Source organism: Streptopelia decaocto (assembly GCF_964273445.1).
Source record: "Streptopelia decaocto genome assembly, chromosome: 1".
Lineage (NCBI taxonomy): Eukaryota > Metazoa > Chordata > Aves > Columbiformes > Columbidae > Streptopelia > Streptopelia decaocto.
Genome location: NC_138663.1, coordinates 113,062,147 through 113,074,410, shown reverse-complemented (window position 1 = coordinate 113,074,410; position 12,264 = coordinate 113,062,147). Strand labels below are relative to the sequence as shown.

At 40.2% G+C, this 12,264-nt stretch overlaps 1 protein-coding gene across 1 annotated transcript; it reads left to right on the top strand.

Annotated features, from left to right (window-relative positions):
• The first annotated feature begins 1,922 nt into the window (after positions 1-1,922).
• Positions 1,923-9,791, top strand: DYNLT3 (dynein light chain Tctex-type 3). The gene is made up of 5 exons (XM_082057385.1): positions 1,923-2,025; positions 3,463-3,504; positions 5,333-5,456; positions 6,363-6,440; positions 7,557-9,791. The coding sequence occupies exons 1-5, from the start codon at positions 1,996-1,998 to the stop codon at positions 7,631-7,633; spliced, it is 351 nt and encodes a 116-aa protein (XP_081913511.1). The 5' UTR covers positions 1,923-1,995; the 3' UTR covers positions 7,634-9,791.
• The last annotated feature ends 2,473 nt before the right edge of the window (positions 9,792-12,264 follow it).

Genomic DNA, 12,264 nt, shown 5'->3' with positions numbered 1-12,264 from the left:
TTATTCCATGATTCCGGTAATTGCAAGTAATACCGATGAGCTCTTGGGGCGAAAAAACACACATCTTCTTGTGTTTATTCCTCCCACTTTGATAACCCCTTATTAGGAATGACTCGTCACTTTTTCCTCAGATGATATATTATGTGGGAGAGCATAAAAAGACAAATATACTACAGAATAACACACCTACTGTTTATCTCCTCTTCATCCATTAAAACAGTTGTCCTACCAAAGAATAAAATCAGATTGACATATACTCTTGACAAATCTGTGTTGGCTGTTCATGGGTGATGCTGGATATTTATTTGTAAATGCTTTCTGTTTTAAAATAGTTTTTTCATTTTGTTATTTTTCTAATGGCTCTCTGGATGTTGAGCCTGATATACTTAGAATTTCCTCAGACCTCCTGTTATCCTCCTATCTGGAAAGGGTAGTGGAGGAAGAAGGACAGGTAATTTTTTTTTGCATTACACACACTCATTGATCATTCAGGCATCCTCTCTATTTTCCATGAAATTCAATGAGATAATTGTTGCTAATATTTCAAAAAATGCATTTCTTCGAATATTCCTAAGCAGAACTGAAAAATAGTATAGAACTATTTTAATTTGATAGTATTCTGCATCCAAAGATACAGATGCAAAGGTGCACAATCTCTGAAAATACAGAGAATAAAAAATGCACAGTATCCAAGCATAAGTTATCTTAGCACTGTTAGCTTTGTCTACAGGATGCCAATGCATATACAAGATATGCTTCTGCTAGCTTTTATTTCTTTAAAAATAAATACACAATTTTATAGCTAGCTTAGCCTGTGAAAATACTGCAGACGTCACAGCACACAAAACTTTATACTGAAGGAAATTTTGTGTCATGTGTTTTCTTAAGACTACATCTATATGTGTTTGCTCATAAAGAGCTGCTCTTATAGAGATGTAGTCTTCATCTCCCGTCTTTTCCTTCTATAGCCATTAGCAAATAATAAACATGAAAGCTAGTTGGAGAGCAAGCAACAGAAAACGTTTATCTTTGCTTCCACCTGTACTTCCATGTTTTTCAAGGTGAGTTTTTCCAAGAAGTATGCGATTAACACTGAGCAAGAGACCCTTTTGTAAGGTAAACATGTATCTGTCCAACTGTACGTCACCAAAACTGAAACTAGAACTAGAGATGCCCTTGGTCCTCTCTCTCATGCTCACTCTGGTTTAGAAAGACCAGATACCACAGAGGCTAAATCTACACAAGACTCCTCAATAATAATAATAATAATAATAATAATAATAATAATAACCCACCAGATTTTGAAAATTCTGCTTTGTTTTGTACCAGTCGCCTTTCCTGTTTCCCAGGCAACTTCAGAGAGAGAGAAAAGATCTGATGTATTTATGTATTGAGTCAAAATTCAGGATCAATTTTTTGTTATTAAGTGGAATTAAAAGAACCTGAGATTGCAGTTCGCCATTATTAAAACCTAACAGCAACTTTGTGTCAGATAATTGATACAGATTCAACCAGAAACAGAAGGGAAAAAAAGGGGAGAGGGGCAAGCACATGACCGCTCCTCTGGAGTAACTTCTGTATGAATTCTCTATACCCAGCAAAGCGTATATATATAACGATATAGCTACAAATAAATACTTCACCACTGTTATACGGGACTGTGAACACCAGGTCGCATTACCCGGTCCAGGGTTGCTGAAAACTAGCAACAGCCAGGGCGAAACGCACCGGCAGCCACCGAGGGCTGCACCTCCCGCACCGGCCGGTGGAGGAGCGGCCGCCTCAGCAGCCCGAGTGCCCGAGAATGGTCACTGCCAGCCTGCCTGAGACTGCGGGTAGACACTGACTCCTTTCCATTTTGGCTTAGCCCAGCCGGCTCCAAGCACCGGCAACCCGGGGAGATCCGGCCCCGCCCGCCCGAGGCGGAGCCGCGCAGGACTCGCCGCCGCTGCCGCCGCCGCTGCTGCCGGAAGAGCCGCCGCCCGCTCCGGGGCCATGGAGGAGTTTCACCCCCACAACGACGAGGTAGGGGCAGTTGCCCTCCGATGGGGCTGTGGGCTGTGTCCGGGCGGGGGGCGAGATCCTCCGACCTCGTCCCCCGCCCGGGCACAACCCACAGCACCGAAGCGAAGCGGCTGAGAGCCTGGCAAGGGTCGGGCAGCGCTGTTGGGGTCGCTGCCCCTGCCCTGGCCGGGACAGGCAGGTTGAGAGGTGTAGTGATACAAGTGGGCTGTGCGAGGGGAACCTCTCGTTCCCCGCCTTTCGGGTACCCCCGGGGTCCGTGCGACACTTGGCCGCCCGACTTCGGACGGAACGGGGTGTCGTAGTGGGGACTGGGGGCTCGGCGCTGCCCCCCCCTTCCGGGCTTCGGTTTGAGTTGGGGGAGCTGGGAGTTGCTGTGAGGGAAAGTGGAAGAGGTGTTCCGGGGTGCTGCTGCCCGCCGTGGTGCTGTCAGTCCGCGGCCATTTTTCTTATCTCATCCCTGGAAAAAAAAAAAAATAAGTGCTGGGCACGGTTGGCACTGCAGGCTCATCCCTGCCAGCCAGAACTGAGGAAGGAGCCTTTCCCGCCCCACCTCCCCAGGGGACCTAGCCACCAGTTTTCATTAACGAAAAACAAAACAAAACAAACGACTTGTGGAAACATCTTGTCCTTGAGTTTTCTGTCCTTGCCCATGTGTTCGAAATTGATGGGTGTGGAGAGACAGATGGCACAACAGTGTGTGTGGTGTTTCCTTCGGAAGACAAGCTAAATGCTGGTGAGTAGGAATGAACAGAAAACAGGAGGCATTAAAACTCGCAAGCTTTTTCTGCACTGGAGAAGGTAACTTGGGCGAGCTAATGATTGTGGAAACTAGTTGTTTTGATACTAGAGTTGCAAAACTGTGTGTTACCATTTGGCAGCAAAATCGTAGAATCATAGAATAGTTTGGGATGGAAGGGACCTTCAAAGCTCATCCAGTCCAACCCCCCTGCCTTAAACAGGGACATCTTCAACTAGATCAGGTTGCTCAGAGCCCCGTCCAGCCTGGCCTGGAATGTCTCCCACCTCTCTGGGAAACCTGTGCCGGTGTTTTAACCCATGGGTAAATCCATGACTCCGGTAAAAACCAAGATTAAGACCCAGGGTAAAAGGTTTGCTGAAGAGATTGTCTTGGAGAATATTCCCATGACAAGCATAGACAGTGGTGGAATTTAATCTTTACAGAAAGTGCAAGTTGAACCTATTTCCAGGCTCACTGAGACCCAAGTTTTTTTGACTCACTGAAATGTAGCTATCAAAACAATACTAAATAATGTGTGTATGCTGCTGGGGAAAAAGTAAGATTTTAGAATTAGGCAAACAAACTACACAATACAAATAGTCAGCCATGGGGCCTGATTGTTACATGTTACTTAGAGTAAAACTGCATCATTTGTTTACTTTTCTATCAGAAATAACAACAACTCTTTTTTATTACAGATGATCTTCAATGCTGATGAGGCCCACAACATAGTTAAGGAGGTAGGTTTTAGCTCACAAGTGTATTTCAAATAAATTCTTTATCTCACCTTGCACTGTAGTGAAAGCAGTTACTGTCATTGACCATACCAGCTAAATTCAGTCTTATTTGAAAGTATTATTTATGTAAAATAAAGACAATTTCATTTGGAGCTGCTTTATCTTCATCTAATTGCTGTGTTCTACTACCTAAATAGGAGAAGGTAGATGAGAGAAAAGAGAGAATCCATATTACAGTGGAAAGACAAGGGGCAGCAGCTACAGGTTGCAAGGGGAATTCACACCGATTTTTTTCCCCCTTTATCCAGCTAGAGAGTAGTTAATCACTAGAGAGGTCACAAGGAGAGCTTGTGGACTCTCCATCATTAGAGATTTTTAACACTTGACTGGACAAGGCTTTGAGCAGTGCAATCAAACTTGGAAGTGAGCCTTGGCTTGAACAGGAGGTTGCACTACATGAGCTCATTATTCTAGCAATGCTCTTGAAAAATAATTTTCACACAACAAGAACAGGTTAACACTGAGTAGCCTGATGGTCTAAGTGAAATATGTATTAACTGGAAAGGGATTAATGAAGGGCCTGTGGCATACAGGTACTGTCAGGTTTTGCAAGCAAATACCATTTTGAGAAAGAAATGCCTCAAGGGGCTCTGCAGGTCCTTTCCCAACTGCCTTGTCGGGAAGGGAAAGAGCTGCACTTTGAGAACTGTTCCAGTAGATGACAGAAAGTTCCTGAATGTCAGATAAATGCTAATTCAATGCCTTATATAACTGAACCTGCCTTGAAAGGCTGGATATGGTATGACAGAGACTCCAGACACTGGGAGTAAAGCCAGGCATTTCTGCCTCTGATGGAAAGCTTAACCAGAGCTGAGGAGCTTTAGCACTGGGTACATTTCTGGAAGGACCAAAATCCCCAAGGGATCTTGTCCCTCTTCTCTTTTATGAATGTTTCTTTCCATTGAGCCCTTTGTCCAGCTTTATACACTGTGATCAGAACTAATTGGGCTTTTTAAGATCTGGGGCACAACACTCTTACACAGCCTGTTAGTGGGTGGTTAGTGCATGGGATTCATCTTACTGAATCAGAGGAGAACATAGTTTTATTTTATAATATTTAGTTTTTCCAGGTTTGCATTACTTAACCGAATTTCTCAATTTTAGGAAGTATCCATCAGCACGTAATTCTGAATTTCTTAGAAGTAGATAACGCAATTTAAGAGTTAGAGAGAAGGCTTTGTGTTCAAACATTTTAAGCAAGGATTGGCCAGTCTCTAGCAGTTGTGAGAACATGCAATTTTCAAGCAGTTCAGTATTTCTTGTGCTGCAAGATATGGCCCTTGAGTATCTCTCACTCATATCTTGCTTATCTTTTAAGCTGGGGTGTGCATTTCACTATTGTTGCTCACAGGCTCTGAAAGGTTGGCCAGTCCTAGCTGACATTATTGATTTGAGTTGTACCATTTCCATTTATGAAAGCCAAGATGGAGCAGGCAGTCATGAAGAACAGTAGGATGTATTAATATCTTCAGTGGTAAATAAATCCATTCACTTAACTTGGTACTTAAAGCATATGGCTAAGGTCTTTCCTACGATAGATGTTCAGTCAGAGCCTCATTTTTCTCCATGTAATAATATGGTAAATATGTACTAAAAATAAGTTTCCAAGAAGGCTCGTTTTGCTTCCCATTCAGCAACGGGTGCCTGATGAGCTCAAGTGATTTAAAGTAATCCAATTGCCAGATAAAATTCCTCAGATTATGTAAGACATTTTAAAGCTCTATGTTTTGAACTATGTGTACTGTAACTGATTTTGTTTTCTCTGTTTTAGTGCATAGAAAGTGTTTTAGGCAAGGCAGATTATAATCACAACAAAGTCAACCAGTGGACTGCTGCTATAGTAGAACAGTCGCTGACACATCTGGTAAAGCTCGGAAAAACATATAAGTACATTGGTAAGTACAAGCCGCCATACTTTTACCACATACAATCACAATAAATAATTGCTGGAAGGTTCATGTGAATGCAGTGCTGTATTCAATAGAAAGCTTTAAACTGTAAACAGATTCCTGAACTCTTCCGTTATATAGATTTTTAGTAATACCTGTGGTAAAACCATGGTGGTGTCAGCTGGTGGACACGGTCTTTCCCGACTGCTAAGCAACCGCAAAACAATTACATAAACTTCTTGTTATCATTTCAGGAAATAATCGCTTGTCTTAAATAATATTTTCAGTAGGATTAAGCTTCCTGTAAGTATAGATATTTGCAGAACTTTAGTCCTGTGTGCAAAGTTGTGTGCCATTGTATTTATATGCATATCTGTGGAAGCGAAATGGAAAAAAAGTACTTTAAGCCACTTTGGTCATTTTGTGGAGTGTTGATGTAATAGCAAGTGTTTTCACTCTGTTTTGAAAGTCTTGGATTCAGATTGTCACTGTTTTTGTGGCCATCACTCGTCAGTCTAGAAATGCTGCCTGTTACTAGAATGTGGTTTCAGAGAGCAGTCCACCAGTACTTCTGGGAAACAACTCTCATCAAGTGCGACTTCTGCTGTACCTGTGAGGACAGCACCTGCAATCCCCTTCTGAGGTGCATGTGACACAAGCCATGTATAAGCAGTTTAAAAGATAAAAGCCATAATCCTACTAGCAAGCATTTGTTAAAGCCGTTGTCTTTATGCGAGTAAAAAGAATTGTGAAATGAATACCAAGTTCTTGAGGAAAATGCTGAGGGCAAGGGTGTTGTCAAAAAAGGTTTTGACTTGGCTGAATGTCACCAGCCAGCCCTTTGAAAACATAATGCAGGCTTGAGTTCAGAAGTACTGAATGATTCACCTGCTTAATGACTGTATTTTGCAGTAACCTGTGCAGTGATGCAGAGGAGTGGAGCTGGTCTTCACACAGCAAGCTCATGCTTCTGGGATACTACAACTGATGGTAAGTTTCCTCACTCAAATTAAAAATTTACAGTAAAAGAAACATTACTTATTGCTCAGTTGTAATAGTTAAGTTGAACATTTTCAGGAGAGATTGTAGAAGCAGTAGCTTCCAGGATTAGATGGTTGTTTACAATCCCAGCAGAAATATTTTGTTAGCAGTCAGAGTCAGAGCATTAAGAGTGATTGCTTTGTAAATTATGAGAAGCAGGAGTAGAAGTGCCTTCATTCTGAAACAAGAGTCAAAACATTTAATCTTCATCGGTAACCACAGGTCAGTTGAAGAGGCAGCAAAACATTGCTGGCAATAAATGCAAGTGGGTAGCCCAAAACATACCTGCCCGTCTGCTGCAAGGGAACAGCGCTACTTTGGAGGAGAACAGAACTTGGTAAAAAACAGAAATAGGTTGACTAACAGTGTGTCTTTCCATTGCTTAACTATCAGCCAGGCTTTGGATGTGTTTTATTGCTTCTAAATCAGATCTAAATGCATTTTTTTCCCAGATTCAGAGTATCTTGGGGAAACAAGATTAAAATAATCTTATGCCTATCACAGTCTAAGAAAGGGCTTTTTAGAAGGGGGCGCCAAGATTTAACTTTAAAATAGAGATGGCATTAAAAGTCAATTGAGCATAAAAAAAAACAGAAATCATAAAATGAAGTTCAGCAAACAAGTACAGTTTAATCTTCATGTTTCCTTGGCTTCTAAGGCCTTGATACATTGATACAATAGAATAGGAAAAATTACAGAAAGCAAATACACTAGAATATATTTGATCCAGTCTTTATTCTGTTTTTTTGTCTGATTATCTTGCCAGTTTCAGTATGACATTTTCAAGGATTATTGCAATCCTAGCTTTTAAAGAGAAATACTGAAATGGTGTTTTCCTGGAAACTGTCTTAAGCACACAAGGCTCGTGTTAGGTAGTAAACAATGTACAAGTTAATGAAAATGTTTTGAGCAGTGTGGTCTATTTATAGCCAAGATGACATAATAGTACTTGCCTTAAATCACAGATGAATTATTCATGCTAATTTTACATAATTTGCACTGCGATAAAGCGAATGCAGTAAAGATACTGGAATTCTATTTTTATTTTGTAATAATCTCTTCTAGGAACCTGCACAGTGAGATGGGAAAACCGAACAATGAACTGCATTGTCAATGTGTTTGCTGTTGCTATTATCCTGTAGCTGACTGGAAGATAAATATAAGCAACACCGAAGCCTTTAAAAAAAATAATCATCCAAACACATGGCTAAATGTTTCAAACCATTATTTGTTTTTGTATGAGGAGCATACACAAGTTCTCTACAGGGAGCATACAGTCTAAGCCAGTTCTCATAGAGTAATTATCTGAAAGCTAGCAAAAAATTTAAAATATATATGTATCTATCTAAAGAGAAATTTTTAGTAATTTAAATATTCAGAAGTATGTTAATGAGAAGATGCCACAAAGATCAATACAATTTATATCAAAGCTAATATCAAAGATACTTGATATTCAAGGGGAACAAAACACAAAGTCAAAGGAAAGGTCAGAGGGCAAGACCTCTTAGGACTATGGTGCATTTGTGAACAAATTATGAACGCAATTCAGAGTGGATATTCTGTAAACAATACTGGTGCTTCATGTTTGATTAAACAAAGTGAACTGTCAGATTGAATGTCGATGCTTGTGAAATTGCATGAGCATCACATTTCAGTCAAGCATGAGCATTTACATTGGAATTAAATCCAGTTAAGCTTTTCCCCTGGGGGCAGAGGATCACTTCACTGGGACAAAGGTGAAATATACCTAGTCCTAGCAGAATTCTGATTTATCTTCAGAATGAAGAACATAACATTTGTTATTGACCAAGGGAAGCATGCTGGGGATCGGACATCAGCCCTTAATTAATAGTTTATAAATCTAAAAACATTCTGAAGGTACTGAAATTTGACTTTATACCATGACTGCAGAATTTGTGACAAGCACTTTATTGATTCTTCATGCAGTAGCCAGGAGTGAGGGCACTAAGACTGGACCCGCATTATTCCAAGCAGGATTAAGGCGTTAGGAGAGAAGGCACAAAGGCTCTTGTTAGCTTTGAAAGCATTTATCTTAAAACAACGTATCTGTTCTTTGTAGGAGTGTTCTCTGTGTTCTCTAAGGCTAGAATTGGATCTTAGTCCTATGAAATAATACAACTCAGTTTTAAGCACTAAGAGTTCCCCTCTTGTGAAGATTTATGCAAGTTCTTAACTTTGCTCATCTGATGAGTCTTAACTTGAAATATTCCACGTGGAAGAAAAGCATTTGCACACACGCAAGTATTTGCTGGATTGGGGCCTACATTTTTGTTGATTAATGCACAAATTATACGATAAAGAGATGTATCAATGCCAAAAATGCCTAAATGATTGCTGCCACTAAGTGGCAGCTACATTAAGTTGTTTTCTCAGATGCTGCTTAAGGATAGAATTTTTTCTTTATTACTGCATGTCTTTGAAAGAGACTGGTAACTACATAACAGCCACCATGAGGCTGTTTTGGATTTTTGATTTTAACAAATTAATATTAAAGCACTATTACACAGTTCTGTTTTGTTTGATTTTTTTTGTTTGTTTTTGGTTTTGTTTCCAGATAACTGACTATTAAGGCAGGTAGAAAGTGTCCTGTACAAAGAACAAGCTAAAAATCATTTCATTGCTTGAATTGTGTATACATATAGCTAGTATGAGACTACAAAGGAACACGTGTACATGTAATTCACAATACCATCCAAAATCTCTTGCTTTGCAGACAGAGTTCTACTTTTTACCTGAGTGCAAGTAAAATTAATACTGTAATATTGCATTTGCCTAACAGGCAGGTGTAACGTGAAGATGTATTTGTATGTTGTACTGACCTTCAAATGTATAATTATTTAACATTATTTGGGTTAGGACAGCAATTTCTGAACTAGGTGCCAGCATCCAAGAGCTGAGTTGTGGATCTGACAAAAATGCAGTAGTTTCACTGATATTGGGCATTGTGGAAAGTGAAAAAATAAGTGGGGTAGCAACTGGAAAAAGGTTCGGTACAACTAATACGGTTTAAGAAGTGCGTGAGTAAAAATACCGGTGGCTTTTAATCCCTTTTAATGGGCATTCAGGTGCCATGGTCAGAAGAAATATTCCAAATAGCCACTTGTAGTCTCATTTGGTATTTTCACTGTACTTGAAAACAAGATGCACTGAGTGTCAATTTAATGAGGCTTGGTGAAGCTCCTGCTGCAGAAGAAACCTAGAAAATGCTGCTGAATTATAAGAATGCTTCATTTTTCTTTCTACCAAAAAAAAAAAAAATAAAGTTTTGCCTTAGTTGTATTTTTGCCTTGTCTTCTTGATCAATATAAATAGGAAATGAGAAAAACATTCCCCTTTCCTTCACTTGTATATGATAATGAGAACTTGGGAAATTTCTTGAAGTTGTGTGTGCAGTTTGGAGACAAAACCTCATCAAAGGCCAGTTCCTGGACTTGGCCTAATTTCTTACACCTCTTGTCTTCTCAGACAGATTATTGTGAAACTCTGGGAAAACTATTTTCATTCCACACCATACCCTAGAGAATTTAACTTCTTTCCCATCTTTCTTTTCCCCATCCTTTGTGGTTACAAACTTGTATTTAATGTAACTCTTAAAAAATGCTGAACACTGTTAGTTGTTTTTCCAAGTAGTTTTTTTTCAAGCATGAACTATAAGTTGCAGCATATGAAAACCCACAACAACTTTTCAATAGTATATTCTATCTATATAATGTTTTCTTAGCTTTTGCAATCAGGGGAATGAGTTACTGTTATCAATGAAGGTCTTATTAATGGGACAGAAGAGTTTGCATTTAAGTATAGCCCATATACATGGAGCATATATTCCTACATATAACTTCATGACAAAAGACACCTGTTAGTCTTCCCATGCAATTTTAAAAAATCTAAACAGAAAAGCGTGAAAGGGAAAGTAAAGGAGCAGATTCATTACTTCTCATTGCCTGCCAGATGTCTGTCAGTAACTTGTTACCTTTCTGATTACTATCTTCCCATTATACTCAACTTGATAAATGAAACAAGTACAAATCCTGGTATGTTCCATTTAGATTCATGCAATCTAAAGCACTTCATAGAAGCCACTGAAATCCCAGCCTGTAGCTAGACTATTTAGAGTTGGACATGAATGTCAGAGTACTGGCATTTTAAATACCTGATAAAAGAGAGAACATGAACTACTGGTAGCCTATGTGCATTAGTACAGTAGTTGCCATATAGAGGAAAGGTGGTTTTGTTCTAATACAGACAGCAGACCCTTGAAAAAGGAGTGCAGCAGATCCTGTAGTGAACAATTCTTACCTGACTACTGGGATGCACCTTGCTGCCCCCTGTACAATCTTACCAGGTCGTTTTGTTCCCATTTAATTCTGAGAAGGATTTTTTAGCACAGTCACAGTGTAACACAAGCACAGAGCCAGATCTCACCCCCTGTCAGAATATCTGCCCCAACTCTGGAAACATTCCAGGCCAGGCTGGACGGGGCTCTGAGCAACCTGATCTAGTTGAAGATGTCGCTGCTTATGGCAGGTGGGTTGGACTAGATGAGCTTTGAAGGTCCCTTCCAACCTAAACTATGGTGATTCTATGATTCTGAGCCAAGAAGTTCTGTGTGTCTGTGGGACATTCCCATCTTGAAGCCAGCACCGGTTTGTCTCTCAGGGAGTACCTGGGCTCAGATGGGCTATACTGCAAATGCAGCAATAAACCCAGTTGGAAAGTGGCTCCAAAGCTACGCAGTCACGTTTCCATTGTGTTGTATGTGAGCTGCTCTCGCCCGTTGGGTCTCTGCCAGGTAAGGGTTCTGTGGGCATTGGCTTGTAGGTGAAACGGTTTCTCTCTTCCCCCTGCGATGGAAAGAAGGCTGCAGCCAAACAATGTGTGTCCACTGAGGGAGGTTTTTCTACTCCAATATGTCTAAATCACTATTGAGTAACTGGAGGTTTTAGCTCACATGTTCCATCAAGGATCTGTTTTCAAACACAGGAAACGTACTGTGACAGTAGATTTGTTTGTGATATAAAGGTTTTCTAATAAGAAACAGAGTAGTGCTAGAATGACAGCTACAAACACCCCCTGTAACTCCCATCCCATATGACCTGAAATGACTTGAAAAGGAGAAACAAGGTTGCAGAAACACACCTTGCTAGTCATTATGGTTTGTGTCAGGCACTTACAGTTACTCTCTCATGCAAAGAAGCTATGAGGGCCACATTGCACAAGTGCGTGAAGGAACAGAGACAGAAAGACAAGTTTTGTAGTGACACTACCATTTTAAATACACAGTTTTGTGGTATCTCTAAGTTAATTACAGAGTTTGTAATCTATGCTCATGTAGCCTCACAGCATAGAGGCCACGCAGAGTTCAGGCTCAAAGCTATTAAAATCCCAGATCCAAAGGAGAAGGTGGCGAGATGGACTCACTGGTGCAGCTGCGGGAAACTCAAACTTCTTTCTAGTCAGCAGGTTCTCCTCCTCATAAGCCTATATATGATATAATTAGAATAATTTCTGAACAGCACCTCCTAAATTGGAAACACCATCATATCTGCAAAACTTCTCCATTGTACCTGTAAGCACCCTAGAAAGAAATTAAACACTCTGCTATCTGTTTTTATAGAGTTTAGTGAAGTTTTTGAGCCAGCCTTTATTCAGTGCTTGTTCATGACCACCTGGATAAAATTAGAGGTTGGGGGAGAGGGGGATGAATGAAATGAAGTCCTTGTTTGACAAAAAGAAGTGTGATCTTTCTATATAT